This window comes from Stegostoma tigrinum, chromosome 34, assembly GCF_030684315.1.
Source record: "Stegostoma tigrinum isolate sSteTig4 chromosome 34, sSteTig4.hap1, whole genome shotgun sequence".
Lineage (NCBI taxonomy): Eukaryota > Metazoa > Chordata > Chondrichthyes > Orectolobiformes > Stegostomatidae > Stegostoma > Stegostoma tigrinum.
In genome coordinates this window covers 12677390-12699808 of record NC_081387.1, presented here as the reverse complement: position 1 = coordinate 12699808, position 22419 = coordinate 12677390, and the positions used below count along the sequence as shown (strand labels likewise).

The window sequence follows — 22419 nt, the reverse complement described above, 5'->3', positions numbered from 1 at the left end:
ACTTTGGCTCCAGGGTTTTTTCCGGCAAGTGAGGCAGTAGTTCACTACTGCCTGACCAGATTTTTTTAAAAACCCTGCCTCCCCCCCACCAACTGTGCTGTCATCTGCTCAGACCCTGAATGCCCCAGGAGTGGATTTGTTGTGCCAAATATGACATCCAGGCAGTAGCTATGCAATAAGTTGATTTCCTTTATTCATTCATAGAATGAGGGCGTCTCTGGATTAACAGTCCAGCAATAAAACTGCTAGGCCACTGCCTCCCCAGTTAAATTGTTTCGATTCTTGCTGTCTCCAAACGCCATCTTTGTGTAGCCCATGTCCACTATCAATCCATCCCTTTTTCTCCTCTTGGGAACATTCATTATGCAATGTGTGCTGATTTTGATTTGCTGCCACAACGTTTGAGGTGGCAGATGTGCCCTTGAACCTCTTGGCAAGAGTGATTGGTGGCAGCTCTTTCAGCTGCCCAATCTACCAGGGTATTGCCCTGGGCTTCGCACTTTATTAAATTGCACTTCTTTGGGCAGCTGGAGAGCCTCCAGTGAGTCCTTGACTTCCTTCCCATTTCTGATGGGAGTGGCGGTGGGATACATGCAACCGTTAGGAATCCATGCTGTTTCCACAGTTGGCCAAAAGCACAGCGGGAGTCCGTGTAAATGTCGGCAACCTGATATTTCACAGGCTTCAGAGCCTGTAATTCCACCTGTGGTGTCAATACCCTGGAGGTGGGGTGTCAGGGATGGCTTCCTGATGCCATGACAGGGCAGAGTACCATGACAGGCCATCCAGATTTCCTTATACCATGCTCCAGGAGAGAGGATCTGTCACTACGGGGGAAAACGAGGTCTGGATTTTGCAAAGCCTCGTTCATTTGATTATTGCAGGATTCCAGCACAATTCCAGGCATCTCCTTCCTCTCCTGTAGGCTCCCATAAGAGCGTGGCTGGCGTGACCAGACTCTCATGAGCTATTGGTAGATTAGGAGCTTCTTGGACTGCTGTTCACTAAGCAGCAGTTACCTGAGATATTCTACTCAGAACAAAAGGAGTACAGCATGCAGGCATTTAGCTCAATCTCTGACCCAACACCAGGCTTGCAGTAAATCCCACTGCTGTACACAGTCTGCACGCACTCAAACAGCCCCCCACCGTGCCCCCTGCCATCCAAGGGCTACCTTGTCTAATTGCCCTGAGTAATATCCAATAGGTCTCAACCTATACTCATGTTCCTGGGCCAGTACCACTGTCATTTAACCCTCCTTCTTGCAGACAAATAATGTAAAGGCTTTTCCTTTATCAGGATAGCCAATGCCAGCGTGGAGCAGTGTTCACTTGAGGCCCTGGGAGACTTCTTCCTGTTTCTTTTGAGTCCCATTCCCCCCTTCAGGATGTCTGTCAAGGGCTGGGCTGGGCTGGTTGGGTAGGTATAGGAATCAATCCAGCCCTGGTTAAAGTTACACTGGCCCAGAAAAGCACTCAGTTCTTGACTTGTTGTAGGCCATTTGGCAGCCTGACTTTAGGTGGTTAGGCTAAGCAAGTAGAAGAAATTCTGATCCAGTTTGTGCATGCACTGAGTAGAAAAAGGTGCAAAAACTTGACCTACCCTTGGAAATAAATTAGGGCAGGTACCTGAGGTGTCAGTGGGAGAGAATTTTAGGGGCCAGGTAATTTTATTAGTTTCAAAATAGCGATGGAAAAAAAGAGACTGGATCTAAAAGTTGAATCTTAAATTGAAGACCAATTTTGATAGCATTAGGCAAGAACTTTCAAAAGTCGATGGGGGCAGACATTCACAGGTAAAGGGACAGGTAGAGACTGGGAAGACTTCAAAAGAGATAGAGTGTCCAGAGACAGCATGTTCCTTTTAGGGTGAAGGGAATGCTGGACGACGAGAGAAAGTAGTTTTGGTCAAGAAAAGGAGGAAGTATATATCAGGTATAGTCAGCAGGGATTAAGTTAATCTCAAGAATGTAAGGGCAGTAGGCATATACTTCAAGGAAGTAAAGAGGGCAAAAAGGAGACAAGATAACTTTGGCAAGTAGGTTTAAGGAGAATCCAAAGAAATTCTATAAATATATTAAGGTTAAAAAGGCAACTAGAGAGAGAATAGGGCCCCATAAAGATCAGCAAGGCTGTATATGTGGAATAACAAGATGGGAAGCTATTGAGTGTATTTTGCATCAGTGTTTACCACTATCTAATAAAGACAGTAAGATAGCACTGTTTCCCCAGCTTCCATAGCCTTCTCCAGTGAAGATGCACAAAACTCATTTAGTACCTCCCCAACCTGAGTTTCCAGACAGTGGAAGCCTTGCTGAACTTTAAGGGCCTTTACTCTCCCAATTATTCTTTTAACCTTAATTTAAGGAATTTCCATGGATTCTCCTCAACCTTATTTGCCAAAAAGGTGTTCATTTCTCCTTTGGGCCCTCCTGATTTCCAAGTGGTGTACATCTACTGTCCTTATACCCTTCTAGGGATTTACTCTATACATCCAAATGCCTCCTTCCTCTTGGAAAGCCTCCATTTCTCTGGTCAGCCAGCATTCCCTACCACAAATGAAAAGTTTTTTAAAAAAGGTCCAAGACTAAGTTTCTGGGGAACTTCATTACAAACCTTCCGTCAATCCAAGAACACCCAGTTCTCAACTTCTAGGTAATCTAATAAAAGTCTTGTCCTCAAGTTTAGATAACAAGGTGTAGAGCTGGATGAACACAGCAAGCCAAGCAGCAAAGCTGTTTCAGGTCTGGATCCTTCAGAAATTTACACAAATCACCTTTCCTGCTGGTCTGATGCTGCTTGGCCTGTTGTGTTCACACAGCTCTACACCTTCTCAGATTTTCCAGCATCTGTAAGTACCCACCATCTCGTCCTCAATTTTTCCCATTTTGTCTGTTGAGAATGTACTCAAAAGGAATGGGAATTTCTCAATTCTGGAGAACACTGACCCAGAATGATTTTGCTAAGTCTGTTTTTTTGCATTTGGAATAACTGAACTCCTCTATTGTAAAGAGGAGTAAAGATAGTAAAGATACCACCTACCTTTTAAAGGTAGTGACTAAAATTGAACACACCAGCCTGAAAGAGTCAGTAAGGGGTGTCAGGATACAGATCTCTCCATAAGACAGCCCATTTCCACCCCCCCCCCCTCAGGTTTCCCTTGAGGATTGTCAGCTTTTTTCCCAGCTAGAAAAATGGAAACAGATGGAGGATTCCAGGTGGACAGACAATTAGCTCTGGTCCCCAACACCTCATCTTTACCATGGGCATCCTATGCCTATACACCTGCATTTGCTATACAGATGGCCTAAAGGTCCTTTGCTTCTTCCTGTCCCACAGGCTCAACCAGCCCCCCTCCACTTAGCCAAACACTTCCTCACCCTCAACTTCTCAATTCCTCCCACTGCCTACAAAGGGGGTGGGGCCATGGGTACCTGCATGCCTGCCTCTTTGTAGGTTACGAGGAACAATCCCTCTTCCATACCTACACTGGCCCTAAACCCCACCTCTTCCTTGTTACATTAATGACTATCAGTACTGCCTCATGCTCCCACAAGGAGCTCAAACAGTTCACCCACTTTACTAACACTTGCCACACCAACCTTAAGTTCACCTGGGCCATCTCTAATACCTCTCCATCTCTGGCAGCCACCTCAAAACTAATATCCATTTCAAGCCCACCGACTCCCACAACTACCTAGAATACACCTCCTCCCACCCACCTTCCTGCAAAAAAAGTTGCCATTCCCTTTTCCCAATTCCTTCACATCTGCTCCCAGGATGAGGCATTCCACTCCCATACATCTCAAATCCTTGTTTTTCCAAGGACTGCAACTTCCTCCCTTCAGTAGTGGAGAATGCCCTCGACCATGGGCATACAGGGGAGATTTGAGTGCTTAGTGAACATAGAATGGTACAGGCACTTCTGCCCATGATGTTGTGTCAATTTATTATCCTAAGATCAAACTATCCTGTGTACCCTATATTTTAGGGTCATCCACATGCCTATCCAAGAGTCACTTGAAAGTCTCTAAAGTATCTGACTCCACAACCACTGTTTGGCAAGGCATTCCACACACCCACTAAAGAACCTACCTGATATCGCCCCTATACCTTCCTCCAATCACTAAAATTATATCCCCTCAATGGCTATTTCTGCCCTGGGAAAAAGTCTGACTATCCACTCTGCCTCACCTTGTATGACTCTTTCAAGTCACTGGTCATCCTTCACTCCATGTGAAAAAGCCCTGTCTTTCCTCAAGACCTGCTTTCCTGTCCAGTCAGCATCCTGGTAAGTCTCCTCTGCAGCCTCTATAAGCTTCCACATCTTTCCTGCAATGAGGAGACCTCAACAGAACACAATACTCCCAGTTAGAGCTACAGCATAACCTCACAGCTCTTAACCTCCAATCCCCTGCTAATGAAAGGCAACACACCATACACCTTAACCCTTTCAACTTGGGTAGCAAGTTTGAGGGATGTAGACATGGACCTTAGAAAATAGGCAATAGCTTTAAATAAAGGATCTGGATCAGCAGGCTTGGAGGGCCTGTTCTTGCACAAGAATACCTTTTGTTGTTCTTCAACAGAAGATTCTTGTTCCTCCACTGTCAAGAATCTTATTAACCCACTATTCTGCATTCAAATTCAACCTTCCAAAATGAATCACCTCACTACCAGCCTGCCCACCATCCTCAATGCCCTATTGCAACCTACAACAGCTCTCCAAACTACTCAACACCACCAACCTTCAGGTCATTGGCAAACATACTAGGCATCTTGGTATCCACCTCAGACAGAAACAATTACTAGGAAATGGCATTACAATAAGCAATTTGCCATCTAAGTGGCAGGCACAGTCTGACTTGCAATTCACCAAGCAAGCAAGGTTCCTGCACATCTGCACTTCCATCTTTTGCTGATGCAGTGGTGGCTCTGAAAAGAGCCGTTTGAGTTAATGCTCATGAGGGAGCTAGAGGGATCGAGCTCAGGCCCGCTCCCCACGGATGCGCCGGGCCAGGTGAATGTCCTTGGGCATGATGGTGACCCGCTTGGCGTGGATGGCGCACAGATTGGTATCTTCGAAGAGGCCCACCACATAAGCCTCGCTGGCCTCCTGCAAGGCCATCACGGCAGAGCTTTGGAAGCGCAGGTCGGTCTTGAAATCCTGGGCGATCTCCCGCACCAGGCGCTGGAAGGGCAGCTTGCGGATCAACAGCTCGGTGGATTTCTGGTAGCGGCGGATCTCCCGCAGCGCCACCGTGCCCGGGCGATAGCGATGCGGCTTTTTGACACCGCCGGTGGCCGGGGCACTCTTACGGGCAGCTTTGGTAGCTAGCTGTTTGCGGGGAGCTTTACCCCCAGTGGATTTCCGAGCTGTCTGCTTCGTCCGCGCCATTGCCAGCCTCTTACTTCATCCAGAAACTAGGGACACAGTGTCTACGTCTCTCCTTTTATAGCGTCCTGGCCGCCGCCAGTGAGCGCCCAGCTCTCTCCGATTGGTCCAGTGGAACCCGCTTCTGATTGGCTCAGAAAACGCCACCGCCGATTGGTCAACCTCTCAAGCCATTGATTGGTTGGTATTGTGCATCGTGATTGGATCGTTTTTCAATCCCGGAAATATCTCGCCCAAACCCACGAAATGCAAAGTGGAAACAATACAAGGCAGGTGCTGGAAATCTGGACCGAAAACAAAAGATGCTGGAGATCACAGCGAGTCAGTCAGCATCCTTGGAGAGAGCGAGATATAGGAAACGAGAAAAAGTTTCGACTCTAGATGTCAGCATCTTTCCTTTACTTTCAGCTGGGAAATTCAAATTTAAATTTCTTCCCAGCAGGTTCAGTGAGGGAAGATGTTGTAGGCAGTAATGAACTCAGTAGATAAAGGTGGAGCCTGGATATTCTGAACTGCGAGGATGCCTTAGAGCCGAAGTTAAAATGGGTGTCCGTTCGGTTACCTGACCCTCTGGTACTTCAAATGACTGTAAATACAATCTGGTTCAGGTAAGATATGCTTTTGGTTTGTTTGGATAGAGTCAGAATCCAATGTTTGCTTGTTTCTTTGTTATGCTACGGCACAGATACGACGTGCGTTTGTGACTAAGTATATAAAAATACTTTTTACGAATAACGTCTGTCTTGAAATTTAAAAAGTGTGAATTCTGAACTGTGAAGTGTGTACTCTGAAATGTTCTGTCTCAGTGATCTTGCGGATTGCTTGTTACCATGCTGTCAATGGGCTGGCTCTAGCGTCAGTAAATGGATCAAAATTACACCTCGCGGGCTGCCTGCTGGTTCATACACACCTCTCCCGTCCCCCACACCTGCCTGTGACCATGAGTCACAGACCTACCCGCCCTCCTGTCTGGAAGAAGACAAGGAAGTAATCTCAGAGCAAGGCCACAGTCACGGAGGAATGGATCCCAGACAGCGGGCTGAGAACTGGAGAGAGGAGTTAATTTGTGCGGTCTGCCTCGAACTGTTTGTGGATCCAGTGACTCTGGAATGTGGCCACAGCTATTGCCGGTCCTGCATTACAGGCTGCTGGGAAGTGCAGGAGTCAAACTTCTGCCCCGAGTGTCTGGAGGTGTTCTCAGGGATAAACCTCAAGTCCAACCGGGCTCTTGCCAACTTGGCCGGGAGAGCAAGGCAGCTGAACAGGAACCGGAGGCCGAAGACCGAGAAACTGTACTGCGAGCTGCACCAGGAAGAACTGAAGCTGTTGTGCGAAACCGACAAAAAACTCATCTGCGGCATCTGTCGGGACGGGAGGGAGCACAGATATCACACCTTCATCCCCCTCAATGAGGCTGTCGAGATTTATAAGGTAGGTTTGTGAACAGGGGTTGGGAGAAACGGAGCGAGGAGACGGCGTTAAACTGGTGTGGGACAGTTGCTCGGCCTCCACTGGAGTGTTGCATTCAGTTCTCCAATTTTAGGAACAACATAAGATCCTAAGTGTAAGAGATTGCAGGGAGGTTAGCCAGCTGGACCTCATAGTATATGAGTTTCCTGATTGGGGCTGACATTTAAAGGTGAGTATCAGGGATACACTAACAGTCTAGTACCTTGCTCTGAATAAGACAGTGCTATGGTGAAGGACTGATCATGTGTAAGTAAAGGGTGACTTGGTGACCATTTCCCAGCCTCTGTAGAGTTATTTCACTCAAATAGGAGCAGAAATAGACTGCTCAGCCCATCGAGGGATAATAGGAGCTGCAGATGCAGGAGAATCCAAGATAACAAGGTGTGGAGCTGGATGAACACAGCAGGCCAAGCAGCATCTTAGGAGCAGGAAAGCTGACATTTTGGGCCTAGACCCTTCCTCAGAAAAATCTAGGCCCGAAACGTCAGCTTTCCTGCTCCTAAGATGCTGCTTGGCCTGCTCTGTTCATCCAGCTCCACACCTTGTTATCTCCTATACTCAGCTCATCGAGTCTGTTCGTCCTATCGATGAGATCATGGCTGATCTGACAGTCCTAAACTCCACTTTCCTTTCCGTTCCCTGTAACCTTCACCTCCCTTGTTAATTGAAAGTCTGTCTAATAAGGCATGGATACACTTAGCAATTCAACCTCTTCAGCTCTCAGTGGTAAAGAATCACTTAGATTCCGTACCCTGTGAGAGAGGAAATTCCTCCTCATCTCTTGAATGAGCAACCACTTATTCTGAGATGATGCCCTCTGGCCCTAGCCTCTCCCACAAGGGGAAACAACCCCATTTACTCTGGAAAATCCCCCAGGAATCATGTATGTTTCAATAAGGTTGCCTCTGATTCTTCAAACTTCTAAATGACCCCAAATGACTCAATCTCACAAGAAATTCCCCCCCACCTTTAGGGAGAGGTGAGCCCTGCAGTGGGGGGAAGGGGGGGGGTTTGAAGTGCTTTATTTCCGGCATCCAATTCTATTTTGATTTAACCCCTACCGTCCCCCTTCACATTATTCACATAAAAATTGCTCTTAATCGGCTTTGCTTGCTACTGGTTCCCTGGTGCAATGGGTGGTTTTCCTGGTGGTGTAAGTATTGAAAAAACATAGTTACACAATGGTGTCTTCACTGAGTCCCAGCAGTTGCGTACGCACACACGCACACGCACAGCTGTGGGGGAACATAAGCACCACTGCTGTATAGCAGTTGTGTAGGGATTAGAAGGCTTTTAAAAAAATAGTAAAACCAGGGGCTTCAGAGACACTCTTAACTGCAGGGACTGACTCCAAGTTGGCTGGTCACAGGAAAAAAAACACTCCCCCCACACCACCCCCGATCCAGGATCAACCAAATGAACATTCTCTGGACTGCCTCCACTGCCATTATAACTTTTCTTTGATAAGGAGACCAAAAGTCTTCACTGTATTCACAGAAGCAGGCATGGTAGCTCAGTGGTTAACAGTGCTGCCTCATAGCACTAGGGGCACTGGATTCAATTCTACCCTGAGATTGCTGTCTCTGAACTCTCTGCTCTCCCTGTGACCTCCCACTGTCCAAAGGTGTGCAGGTTAGGGTGGATTGGCCATGGAAAATGGCCTCCTTCCAAACTGTAGGGATTCAACGGACATTCTAGCTGTGGTCTGACAGGCGCCTAAAAAAAACGCACAGCATTCTTACTCCCAACCAGTTTCATCCCAAACCTAGCTCTGTGTGCTGATGTGTATGTATGAACCAGCCTCTACCACTTCCTCTGGCAGCTCGTTCCATATATGCAACTCTGTGTGAAAGATTTGTCCCTCAGGTCTTTTATAAGTCTTTTCCTTCCCACCTTAAACTTCTGCCCTCAAGTTTTGGACTCCCCGACCCTGGCGAAAAGACCTTGACTATTCACTGTACCTATGTCCATCATGATTTGCTGAGCCACTTTAAGGTCACGCCTTGGCCTCCTAGACTCCAGGGAAAACAGTCCCAGCCTCTCCTTACAATCTGATGAAGGGGCCCGACCCAAAATGTCGACTCACCCTGCTTCTCTGATGCTGCCTGACCTGTTATGTTGCTCCAGCTCCACACTGTACTGACTCTAACTCCAGCTTCTGGAGTTCTCCGAGCTCAGGCTCTCCAGACTTGGTAACCTTGGTGAATTACTGCTGGGGAGAGTGTTCAAGATCATGAAGGGCCTGGGCTGAGTAGAGAGGGAGAAATATGTCCCAGTTGGTAAAAGGATTGAGAACCAAGGCAGGTAGAGATATGAGGGACAGCATTGGTCGAAGAAGCCGAGGAGATAAGAAGTGAAAAGTTTCTCCTCGCTTCGGGGTTTTGGCGTCTGGGCACGTGACAGAGGCAGATGCAATGGTTGGGGGCACACAAGAAGTGAACTAAATTGAGGAAGAAGGCCGCAGACATATAATGAGGCTGAATGGGACCACGTCTGCCCTGTTTTGCAAAGAGATGGGAGTCGCTTTGAAAGCACTTCCTCCCACCATCTGGCCTAGCCCCCTTTCTCTCAGAAGGTGGAAGGATTCCCTCCAGGAATTTCTGCTCTCATTTGCAGGATCAGCTGAAATTATCTTTGGACTTGGCCGCCAAAAGGAAGGCTGCGGTGCTCAAGGCTAAATTCAACCAGGAGCAGAAGATCTCCCAGGTCAAGGTGAGGTGTCGATTTGTTTGTTCTCTTTTCCAAAGCCCAATTTTGCTCCCCCCACAACTTTTCACGTTTTGAAAATATTTATTGTCTGCCTCTGTTCCACCTTCCCATGGGCTCAGGAGCAGTCACGCAATCTGCAAGCCCACATCAAATATGAGTTCGCCAAGATGCACCGGGTCCTGGGTGAGCTGGAGCAGCGTCTCGACGGAGATCTCCGTGAGTGGGAAGGGAGGATTCTGGAGGTGATGCAAGGAAACCTGCGGGAGATTCAAGATGCCCTGGACTCCGCCGAGCGGGTTCTGGCTCAGTTTCAGGCGCGACTCGATCGGCCAGACGTATTGACCCTTCTCAAGGTAAGGTGCGGGGCGTAATCTCCTTCTGCTTTCGGGCACCTTGTTACGCCAAGAATCTCCTCAAGGGGTGAGTAAATGCAGCCCCCTCTGTCGGGGGTTAGTATTCTGTATCCCTATCGTTCGAAGCAAAGATGCAGCTGGGAACACAGGAATTAGGACCAGGAGTGAGCCATTCAGCCCATCAAACCAGCTTCAGGCCATCCATTCAATCAGATCATGGTCCATTTTCTACTTCAACTGCAGTATCTCCATATTCCTTGTTACTGGAAATCTCAAGAGATTTACCAGGTGGCTGCCAGGACTGGAATGTTTGAGTTTGGCTGGGCCGTTTCTTACTAGACCGTAGGAGGTTGAGAGGTGACCTTACTGAGGTTTATAAGATGATGAGAGGTATAGATAGGACTAATGACAGGTGTCCTTTACCCAGTGAGGGGGGATTTCAAGACTTGCAGAGATATTTTTAAAATGAGAGCAGAGAGATTTAAAAAAGACTTCAGGGGCATTTTTTTTACACTGAAGGTGGTTCGTGTGTTGAATGAACTTCCTGAGGAAGTGGTGGATGCTGGTACAGTTACAATGTTTAAAAGATATTTGGATATGTGCATGAATAGGAAAGGTTTGGAGGGAGATTGGCCGGGAGCAGACACGCGGAACTGATTTAGTTTGGCATTATCAGCATGGGCTGGTTGGACCAAGGGGCTGTTTCTGTGCTCTATGACTCTGACTCAATGAGTGGGACTCTGTAATCTTCTGGGCCAGAGAATTGAAAAGGCTCACCACTCTCTGGGCGAAGAAATTTCTCCTCATCTCGGTACTAAATGGCCTGACCCTTATTCTGAGAGAGTGCCCCTGGTTCTGCATGCCCCACCACAAGGTGAGGGCGAAACATCCTTTCTGCATCTACCCTGTCAATCCCATTTTGCACACTTTAATAGTTCATCGTTTATTTTTCTGAACTCTAGAGAATGTAGACCCATCTCCTCAATTTGTCCTCACAGGCCATTCCTGCCATCGTAAGATAGAATGGTTCTGAGAATTCCAATTCCTTTGTGATGAGCTCTGACATCACAAAGGCAACTGACATTCACCAGAATTAGTCTCTTTGCGGGAACATTTGTCAAGCATCTGTCCCAGGACCACCATCAATGAGACAATTTCCTGCTCACCTCTTCAGTTTCTTTGAAATGTTCCAGAAATAATTTCAAACAACGATGTACACTTATTGGAGGAATGAGCCTCCTTCTTGAACCAGTGCAATCCATTTGGTGATAGGCAGGGAAATCCAGGATTTTGACCCAGCAACACAGGAACTGCGATACAGTTCCAAGTCAGCATGGCCAGTGGCTTGGAGGGAGACTTGCAGGCAGCAGTGTCTGCTGCCCTTGTCTCTCTAGATGGAAGTGGTCATGGATTTAGAAGGAGCTGTATAAGGATCTTTGAGGAATTTCTGCAGTGCACCTTTGTAGATGATACACACTGCTGCTACTGAGCATCAGTGGGGGAGGGAGTGGGTGTTGGTGGATGTGGTGCCAAGCAAATGCATTGCTTTGTCCTGATGGTGTCAAGCTTCCTGAGTGTTGTTGGAGCTGCATCCATCCACATTGTCATATGTTAAGAATAGTACAGAGACTCTGCGGATGGTGCAGAGAAGTATTACAATGAATAGTTGACAGACTGTGCAGATCCTCTCTCGAAGATGGAGGGCTGCATGTGACATAGAGGTCTTTAAAATGAAGGAAGGTTTTTGAAGGGGTGTTGAGGTTGGTGTAAAGGGGAGACAAGTCAAGCATACAAAGAAGGGAAATGATGCTAGATTTCTAGATATTGGATGGAAATCCAGTCTGGACCAATAAATCAGATTACATAGAACATAGAACATAGAACCTTACAGCACAGTACAGGCCCTTCGGCCCTCGATGTTGTGCTGACCTGTCATATCGATCTCAAGCCCATCTGACCTGCACTATTCCACATACGTCCATATGCTTATCCAATGACGACTTAAATGTACCTAAAGTTGGCGAATCTACTACCGTTGCAGGCAAAGCGTTCCATTCCCTTACAACTCCGAGTAAAGAAACTACCTCTGACATCTGTCCTATATCTTTCACCCCTCAATTTAAAGCTATGCCCCCTCGTGCTTGCCGTCACCATCCTAGGAAAAAGGCTCTCCCTGTCCACCCTATCTAACCCTCTGATTATTTTATATGTTTCAATTAAGTCACCTCTCAACCTTCTTCTCTCTAATGAAAACAGCCTCGAGTCCCTCAGCCTTTCCTCGTAAGACCTTCCCTCCATACCAGGCAACATTCTAGTAAATCTCCTCTGCGCCCTTTCCAAAGCTTCCACATCCTTCTTATAATGCGGTGACCAGAACTGTACACAATACTCCAAGTGCGGCCGCACCAGAGTTTTGTACAGCTTCACCTTAACCTCTTCGTTCTGGAACTCGATTCCTCTATTGATAAAAGTTAGGGGTAGGGGTAGGTCATGCCTTACAAACCTTATCGAGTTTTTTGAGGATGTGACTAGAAAAGTTGATGAGGGTCGAGCTGTGGATGTGGTGTATATGGACTTCAGTAAGGCATTTGATAAGGTTCCCCATGGTAGGCTCATTCAGAAGGTCAGGAGGAATGGGATACAGGGGAACTTAGCTGCTTGGATACAGAATTGGCTGGCCAACAGAAGACAGCGAGTGGTAGTAGAAGGAAAATATTCTGCCTGGAAGTCAGTGGTGAGTGGAGTTCCACAGGGCTCTGTCCTTGGGCCTCTACTGTTTGTAGTTTTTATTAATGACTTGGACGAGGGAATTGAAGGATGGGTCAGCAAGTTTGCAGACGACACAAAGGTCGGAGGTGTCGTTGACAGTGTAGAGGGCTGTTGTAGGCTGCAGCGGGACATTGACAGGATGCAGAGATGGGCTGAGAGGTGGCAGATGGAGTTCAACCTGGATAAATGCGAGGTGATGCATTTTGGAAGGTCGAATTTGAAAGCTGAGTACAGGATTAAGGATAGGATTCTTGGCAGCGTGGAGGAACAGAGGGATCTTGGTGTGCAGATACATAGATCCCTTAAAATGGCCACCCAAGTGGACAGGGTTGTTAAGAAAGCATATGGTGTTTTGGCTTTCATTAACAGGGGGATTGAGTTTAAGAGTCGTGAGATCTTGTTGCAGCTCTATAAAACTTTGGTTAGACCGCACTTGGAATACTGCGTCCAGTTCTGGGCGCCCTATTATAGGAAAGATGTGGATGCTTTGGAGAGGGTTCAGAGGAGGTTTACCAGGATGCTGCCAGGACTGGAGGGCTTATCTTATGAAGAGAGGTTGACTGAGCTCGGTCTCTTTTCATTGGAGAAAAGGAGGAGGAGAGGGGACCTAATTGAGGTATACAAGATAATGAGAGGCATAGATAGAGTTGATAGCCAGAGACTATTTCCCAGGGCAGAAATGGCTAGCACGAGGGGTCATAGTTTTAAGCTGGTTGGTGGAAAGTATAGAGGGGATGTCAGAGGCAGGTTCTTTACGCAGAGAGTTGTGAGAGCATGGAATGCGTTGCCAGCAGCAGTTGTGGAAGCAAGGTCATTGGGGTCATTTAAGAGACTGCTGGACATGTATATGGTCACAGAAATTTGAGGGTGCATACATGAGGATCAATGGTCGGCACAACATTGTGGGCTGAAGGGCCTGTTCTGTGCTGTACTGTTCTATGTTCTATGTTCTATGTTCTATGTTCTTAACAGCCCTGTCAACCTGGGTGGCAACTTTCAAGGATCTGTGTACATGGACACTGAGATCTCTCTGCTCATCTACACTACTAAGAATCTTACCATTAGCCCTGTACTTTGCCTTCTGGTTACTCCTACCAAAGTGCATCACCTCACACTTGTCTGCATTAAACTCCATTTGCCACCTCTCAGCCCAGCTCTGCAGCTTATCTATGTCTCTCTGCAACCTACCACATCCTTCGTCACTATCCACAACTCCCCCGACCTTAGTGTCGTCTGCAAATTTACTAACCCATCCTTCTACGCCCTCATCCAGGTCATTTATAAAAATGACAAACAGCAGTGGACCCAACACCGACCCTTGCGGTACACCACTAGTAACTGGACTCCAGGATGAACATTTCCCATCACCTACCACCCTCTGTCTTCTTTCAGCAAGCCAATTTCCGATCCAAACTGCTATATCTCCCACAATTCCATTCCTCCACATTTTGTACAATAGTCTGTTATGGGGAACCTTATCGAACGCCTTGCTGAAATCCATATACACCACATCAACCGGTTTACTCTCATCTATCTGTTTGGTCACCTTCTCAAAGAACTCAATAAGGTTTGTGAGGCACGACCTTCCCTTCACAAAACCGTGCTGACTATCCCTAATCAATTTATTCTTTTCTAGATGATTATAAATCCTATCCCTTATAACCTTTTCCAACACTTTACCAACAACTGAGGTAAGGCTTACGATAGAGCTGAATTTTTTTTTTCCTTTTATGAATTCACGGGATGAGGGCGCCTTTGACTAGGCAACATTTATTGCCCATCCCTAAGTGCCCAGAGGTCAGTTCAGGTCAACCACATTACTGTGGGCTTGGAGTCACATGTAGGCCAGACCAGATAAAGATGGTAGTTTCCTTTCCTAAAGGACAGTAGTGAACCGGATGCATTTTTCTAACAATTGACAATAGGCTCATGGTCATCGCTGGGCTCTTAATTCCGGATATTTGTTGAATTCAAATTCCACCATCTGTCATGGTGGGATTCTATACTGCGTCACCAGAACATTACCTGGGTCTCTGGATTAACAGTCCAGTGGTAGTAACACTAGGCTATTGCCTCACCACATGATTTAATCTGTGTAATCCTATGCAAATACACTGTCCAAAAACAGGACTGAGAATCTTTCGGGAATTTCAACATCGCATTTTGTAGATAGTACATGCTGCTGCTACTGAGCTTTGGTGGTGGAGGAATTGGATGCTTGTGGATGTGATGCCAATCAAAGTTTTATCGATGATATCAAACTTCTTCAGTGTTGTTGGAGCTGCACTCTTCGAGGCAAGTGGAGACTATTCCATCACCCTCCTGATTTATGCCTTGTAGATGGTGGACAGGCTCTGGGGAGTCAGGAATGAGCTACTTGCCACAGGATTCCTAACTTCTAGCTTGCTCTTGTAGCCAACAGTGTGTATATGGCTATTCAGATGAGTGTCTAGTCAGGATGTTGATGGTGAGGGATTTAACCAAGGTCACATCTCTTTAGAGTGCACATCTTCCGAAATGTATGAAAAACAACGTGAAAATGGAACATATTCTGATGTGGAAACTCCTATGCAAAGGATACTCATTCTGTGTTGGTACAGTGTGGAGCTGGAGGAACGCAGGTCAGGCAGCACCAGAGGAGCATCAAAGTCGACGTTTCAGTTCGGGACCCATCATCTATCCTGAAGAAGGGTCCTGATCCAAAACATCGACTTTCTTGCTCGACTGATGCTGCCTGGCCTGCTGTGCTCCTCCAGCTCCACACTGTGTTGTCTCTGACTCCAGCATCTGCAGTTCTTCCTATCCCCTACTCATTCTGTGGCTTGACACTTGGCCGTGAGTCAGAGTCTGAGTCAGCTCAGAGTCCGAACTGTTTCACAAAAGCAAAGTACTGCAGATGCTAGAGACCAGAAATAGAAGCAGAAAGTGCTGGAGAAACTCAGCAGAACTAGAAGCATCAGGGAAGGGAGAAATAGAGTAAACATTTCAAGTCCAACATGACACTACTTTCGCACGGCAGCCCCACAGTGCCAGGGATCCAGGTTCGATTCCACCCTTGGGTAACTGTGTGGAATTTATACATTCTTCCCATGTCTGCGTGGGTTTCCTCTGGGTGCTCCGGTTTCCTCCCACAGCCCAAAGATGTGCAGGTGAGGCGGATTGCCCATTGGAAATTGCGCACGGAGTCCAGGAACATGCAGGCTGGGTGGTTTAGCCATGGGGAAATGGGAAAATGTGGGGGTGGCGGGGGTTCTTTGTCCGGGTGGGATGCTGTTTGGAGGGTGGATGCAGACTTGATGGACCAAATGGCCTCTACCTGCGCTATAGGTATTCCTATAATCCTAAGATCTGTTTCAAACTGGTGAAGTTCTGGATGCCGTCCCGCATCATATTATTCAGTTTTTGATATGTTTGACAAAAGTTGACTTGCATTTTTGTTCCTTTCAGGAGGAAGGCTCCTGGAATGCCAAGTATGACTTTCTCTTATTTACAAAAAAACTTCTTAACAAACTCGCATTAGTCTTTAAAAGACAAAAGGGAAAAAAAAAGTACATTTCTCAATGATTAAACATTTAATTTGCAGATTTAGTGACAATTCGATGGCTTTGGTAGACACGGATCTCCCTCTGGGATTATTCAAAGGCCCCTTGCAGTATTTTGCCTGGAGAGAAATGCTGGACAGGATCAACCCAGGTAAAGCGCTTTCGAAGTTCTCAATCCCAGTCAGTGGGGCAGCAATTTCAAAGAACGGAGGTGGGGGGGAACAAAGGATGGAAAATAAAACAAGAGGAATGTCAAACATAACTTGAGCGCCTCTCCCATTCTTGCCACTTGCCATTAGCCATGATTGAATGGTTCATCTCACATTTAATCTACCTCTTGCATTTCTTGATTTCATTAAAGTCACACTGATGCACCTCTCTAACCTCCTCACGGCTTGATCCCCCCGAAGCCAACTTCGTGTCGTACAGCACAAAAACAGACCCTTTGGTCCAGCTCATCTGCACCAGCCAAATATCTCAATCTTAGTCCCATTTGCCAGCATTTGGTCCATATCCCTCTGAACCCTTCTTATTCATGTACCCATCCAGATGTCTGTTAAATGTTGTAATTGTACCAGCCTACACCACTTCCTTTGCCAGCTCGTTCCATTCACACACCACCCTCTGTGTGAAAAAGTTACCCCTTAGCTCCCTTTTAAATCTTTCCCCTCTCACCTCAAACCGACACCCTCTAGTTTTTGACTCCCCCCTACCCTGAGGAAAAGACCTTGACTATTCACCCCATCCATTCCCCTCATGATTTTATAAACTTTTATGAGGCCACTCCTCAGCCTCCAATGCTCCAGGGAAAAAAATCCCAGCCTACTCAGCCTCTCTACATAACTCTAACCCTCCAGTTCCGGCAACGTCCGTATAAACATTTTCTGCACCTTCTCAAGTTTAGCAACATCCTTCTGAGAGAAGGGTGACCAGAATTGTATGCAGTATTACATTCAATTCCCTCACCTAAATCCCTCATATTTGTTGTCAATAGCTAGGCTCCAGGCACTGATGCCTGCGTTTCCTTCACCAGGATTGGTGCCTGCACAGCTGCTCCTATTCCCCCGCGTACAGCAATCAGCAGCTGATCACGGTATTGATTCCCGGTTTTTGGAGTCACTGCTATACAAGGGAGTCGGAAATCTGCTTGGTGAGAACATTACAGGGGACGCTGGACGCGGGCTGACATTCAGAAAAAGACCTGTTTACCCGGACTCGTTGTTTTCTGCCTGCCGGCTCTATCCATGTCAACACACCATCCTCAAGCCTGTGCATTTTCACTTGCATGCTGATCTCTTACCTGGGTCATTAGTGAACGTCTCCTGAACCATACCCAGTGGATCCCCAGGACGACTCTACTAGTTACATTCAATTGATTTGTCAAACATGAAAATCCATGCTGACTCTGCCCAATGACATCATTGTTTCCCACTGTTTCCTGTTATATTTTTCACTATGGACTGAAGCACATTTCCTGTTGACAATAACAGGCTAATGGGATTGGCAAGGTGGCTCAGTAGTTAACACTGACTCCTCATGATACCAGGGATCCAGGTTTGATTCCACCCTCGGGCAGCTGTCTGTGTGGAGTTTGCATTCTCTCCCTGTGTCTGCATGGGTTTCCTCCAGGTGCTTCACTTTCTTCCCACAGTCCAAAGATGTGCAGGCTGGGTACATTGACCATGGGGAAATTGTCCTGTAATGGATTAGCCGTGGTAAATGTGGGGTTACGGAGATAGGATAAGAGTCTGGGTGGGATGTTCTTTGGGGGAATCAGTGTGGATTCAATGGGCTGAATGGCCTCTTTCTGCTCTGTTGGGATTCTACGACTCTAACCAGTCTACAACTCCCTGTTTTTAATCTACTTTCTCAAAATAGTGAAGTTACATTAGCTACTCTCCAATTCACAGGAACTGTTAAGAATTTACAGAATCTTGAAAGATGATCCTCAATGCATCTATTATTTCTCAGGACACTTTTTTGAGCACTCTGGGATAGAAATTATTAGGCGTTGATTTATTGGCCTTCAATCCCATCAGTTTCTCCAGCACCATCTCCCTACTAATACCGATCTTCAGTTTCTCTCTCACTAAACCTGTGTTCCTGTTCTGGACCAGACCAAACCCTCTCAACCTATTCAGAAGATAATTTAGGTCCTAACCTTTTCCTATTTTGAAGGTAAATGTAAGGCATTGCATTCCAGATGCAATCTGATTAGTTAAACTACTGGATTTAAAGCAAAACACACTTCATTCATCCACTACAATTAAAACGCAACAAAAGGAAGAAGGAATCAGAATAATTCAACTCTATTGGAAAACTTAATAATAGAAACAATAACTATTACTGATTAGCCGTTCCAATATGGTAACATCCCATAAGCATACCCTTAGCAAAAGGCAAATTTAGAAAACAAATTGTCTCACGTGCAACTCCTGTAGGAGGAAACAATCCCCAGCTTTTAGCTGTAATCGAGAGGGAAAAAATAGTTTTCACTTCAATCAAGACCCTAACAGCAACTGCTGAGAGCTAAACCTAAAATCCCTGATTCTGTAGGAGTTTGGTCACACCCACTCAGGCTGCTTCTATTGTTCCAACTTTTTAAAAAAAACACCCAGGGCTTCACAAGTTGTTTATCTTATAGACTGCTTGCCACATGTTTCCTTCCCCACCCCCCACCCCCCGCCATGTCTCTGTTTCTAAAAGAAACCAGGAGAAAACACATCTCTTAAAACCACAGTATCGTCACAGGTCCCCAACATTTTTGGGATGCTATTTACATTCTCCTCTGTGGATATGAAGGATATGGGCCAAATACTGGCAAATTGCGTGAGATTAATTTAGGATATCTGGTCGGCATGGACAAGTTGGACCAAAGGGTCTGTTTCCACACTGTACATATCTATGACTCTGTTATCAAAAAGGGCAAATGCAATGCCAGTCTTTATGCAAAGGAACTTGAATACAAAGAGGAAAGATTGACTCTTAAATCTCAACTTGTACTGGATATGGTGAAAGTGACAAGTTCATTTGTACGCAGTCTAAATCAGGCCTCATAGAAGACAATGCATAAATTCAAAAGATTGATCCTATACAGTCCAAGTTGTCTCCTATCTTGGTTTAGGATGCTGGAAGAGGAGTTCATTGAGCACCTTAAAGTTATTAAGAACCAGGAGCAGGAGTAGGTAATTCAGTCCCACTACCACTTAATACAATCGTGGGTGATCTCATCGTGACCTCAACTCCACTTCCCTCTCCACTCTCCATAACCCGTTAACCCATTATGAATTAAAAATCTGTCGATCTCCTCCTTAAATTTTCCCAACATCCCAGCATCCACCGCAATCTTGGCGCAGTGTGAAATCCACAGATTGGTGACCCTTTGAGAGAAGTAATTTCTCCCTGTTTCTGCTTTTTATTTGCCATCCCTTACCCTAAACCCGTAACCTATCATTCTTGATTGATCTATAAAGGAAGACATAGTGCTGTACCATTACTTGTCAAAGGGATTGAATTGGGTAAAGGCGGAGAACTGATTTCCTCTGGGCAATCTCCAATGATCGTACAATGTAGAAAATATTAAAACAAAAGGACTACATTAGGCTTGACGAATCTGGTTACATTTTTATTTAAACCAAGCTGACTCAAATTGGTGATCTGAGGCGAATATCTATGAGCATTATTGACAGAGGTGACACAGGGCATTGGATGAATTTGTCCTTGGATATTATTACGACAAAAACTTGTGGAATCGAAAGGCCGACGTGTGACTTGGTGATGGATATCTTAGCAACCCCCATCCATCCACCCCTCTGAGGTGAAACTCTCCATGATATCAGCAGCACACCCATTGTTGGCCAATGAGTGACCAAGGCTCAATGGAGCTAGTTGATATGCTGTCCACGTCAAAATGATTCTGGTGTGGGCTGGAGCGAGTGGGCAAGATATTTGTTAAAGATCGAATGGGGAAGAGCCCAGTTGGTGTCTCATTCAGGGGATGGGTGAAGTTTCTTTGAGTATATAGTGGGCACATTAACACCCATCCCTCTTCCCAAAAGACGTCGCTCTATCCTTCCTTCTACATTAGTACCATGATGATGAAAATGCCTGAAACCTCCTTCTCTCCCCACTCTTCTCTCTGGGTTCACTCCCCACCCTAGGACCTCAGGTCCTACCTGATAATAACAGAGTTGTCTTAGCAAGGCGGGTGGTAATGTAGTAGTAGTGACAATGACCCAATAACCTAGAGACCCAGGCTAACATGCTGGGGAACATGTGTTTAAATCCTACCTTTTAACTGATGAATTATAGGAAAGAAAATCAATGATGGTGAACCGCTGTTGTCAAGGGAAGGAGGTCTTTCAATCCCTAAAGGGGAAGGATATCCATTGTTGTATAGTCATAGAGTCATTAAACATGGAAACAGACCTTTCAGTCCAACCAGTCCATGCTGAACTAATCCCAAACTAAACTAGTCCCACCTGCCTGCTCTTGGCCCATATCCCTCAACCTTTCCCATTCACGTATTTATCCAAGTGTCTGTTCAACATTGTAATTGTACTCACATCCATCACTTCCTCTGGAAGTTCATTCAACACACGGACCACCCCCTGTACAAAATAACTTGTCCCTCATGTCTTTCTTGAATCTTTCTCCTCTCATTTTAAAAATATACCCTTTGGTCTTCAAATCCTCACCTCTAGGGTAAAGACACCTTATCCAAACCAATCATGATTTTATAAACCTTTATAAAGTCACCCCTCAACCTCCATTGCAAAAAGTCCCAGCCTATCCAGCCTCTCCTTGTAACCCAAACCCACTTGTCCCAGCAACATTCTGGTAACCCTCCCCAGCTAAGTAATGTCAAAGGTATTGTGGATGCTGCAGATCTGAAATGAAGACATGAAAATGCTGGAGAAACTCAACAGAGTTAATGTTTCGAGTCCAAATGACTCAAAAACTTTGAAGTCCAAATGACCCTCTGAAACGTCAGGAGATGTTGTCCTTACCTGGCCTGGTGTGCCCTTACCTGGCCTGACTGCCTTATGACCCCAGTCCACAGCAGTATCATTGACCCTTAATTGCACTCAGACCTAGGGGAATCATGGGCGAGCAGATAATGGCAAACCTTAATTGCCACCAGAACCCATGCCACACAAGGTCTGGATTTGTTTCAAAGGGCTGTGCACATGGAAGGGAGCCAGTTTCACCACGTGTGGGTGTTTGGTGAATTCATTCAATCACTGCCGTCTCTTTCCACGTTGTTTGTTCTTTTTGTTCATTCATCCCCTGCTCAGTACCAGCCTCTCTGACCTTGAACCCAAAAACCGCCAACCCCTGGCTGGTCCTATCCGAGGACCTGTCCGGTGTGAGGATGGGGGACCGGCGGCGAGACGTTGTGGACCTGCCGCAGAGGTTCGACCGGTGCGCCTGTGTGCTGGGGTCCGAGGGATTCACATCGGGGAGGCACTACTGGGAGGTGGAGGTGGCCGGCAAGACCGAGTGGGACCTGGGTGTGGCTAAAAAGTCCTGCAACAGGAAGGGGCGGATCAGGCGGATGCCCGAGGACGGCTACTGGAGATTGAGCCTCCGCGGTGGGGACGGATACACAGCCTTCACCTCGCCGCCCACCCGCCTGAGCATCATTCCGAGCCCCAGGAGGATTGGAGTGTACCTGGACTACGAGGGGGGGCAAGTCTCCTTTTACAGTGCAGACAGCATGTCCCACCTCCACACTTTCACCGAAACTTTCACCGAGAAAGTCTACCCGTACTTCTGCCCCTGTTTGACCGACGGGGGGAAGAATTCGGCGCTAATGAAAGTCTGCGGGGTTAGCCCCCACTGTCTGACATCACCTAGCCAGACTCCAAGCTCCAGCTCAGTGGACCCTTGAGCAGAGTGCACTGCCTTGCTTCAGTTCTGGCATTTGATGGCATAGCCAATGTTGAGTTGGAGCCTGGAGATTACCACTGGCCAGAAACTGAACTGGACGAGCCATGTCAATTCTGTGATAGTGCAATCACTTCCCCACTTCCCAAGCCCTGTCCACCACCTACGAGGCACAACTCAGGAGTGTGATGGAATGCTCCCCACTTGCCTGGATGGGTGCAGCTCCAATAACACACGAGAACGTGTTTCAGTGCCTGTCCTGTGACGACGGCAGCGAGGGTTTGATTCCTTCA

At 46.6% G+C, this 22419-nt stretch overlaps 2 protein-coding genes across 2 annotated transcripts; one reads left to right on the top strand and one right to left on the bottom strand.

The window, feature by feature from the left end:
- Nucleotides 1–4986: 4986 nt before the first annotated feature.
- Nucleotides 4987–5397, bottom strand: LOC125446362 (histone H3-like). Its single transcript, XM_048519872.2, has one exon. The coding sequence runs from the start codon at nucleotides 5395–5397 to the stop codon at nucleotides 4987–4989; it is 411 nt and encodes a 136-aa protein (XP_048375829.1).
- Nucleotides 5398–6289: 892 nt separating this feature from the next.
- On the top strand, nucleotides 6290–22196 carry LOC125446361 (zinc-binding protein A33-like). The gene is made up of 6 exons (XM_048519871.1): nucleotides 6290–6825; nucleotides 9481–9576; nucleotides 9693–9926; nucleotides 16143–16165; nucleotides 16279–16388; nucleotides 21535–22196. Exons 1-6 carry the CDS (start codon nucleotides 6415–6417, stop codon nucleotides 22128–22130), a joined length of 1470 nt encoding a protein of 489 aa, XP_048375828.1. The 5' UTR covers nucleotides 6290–6414; the 3' UTR covers nucleotides 22131–22196.
- The last annotated feature ends 223 nt before the right edge of the window (nucleotides 22197–22419 follow it).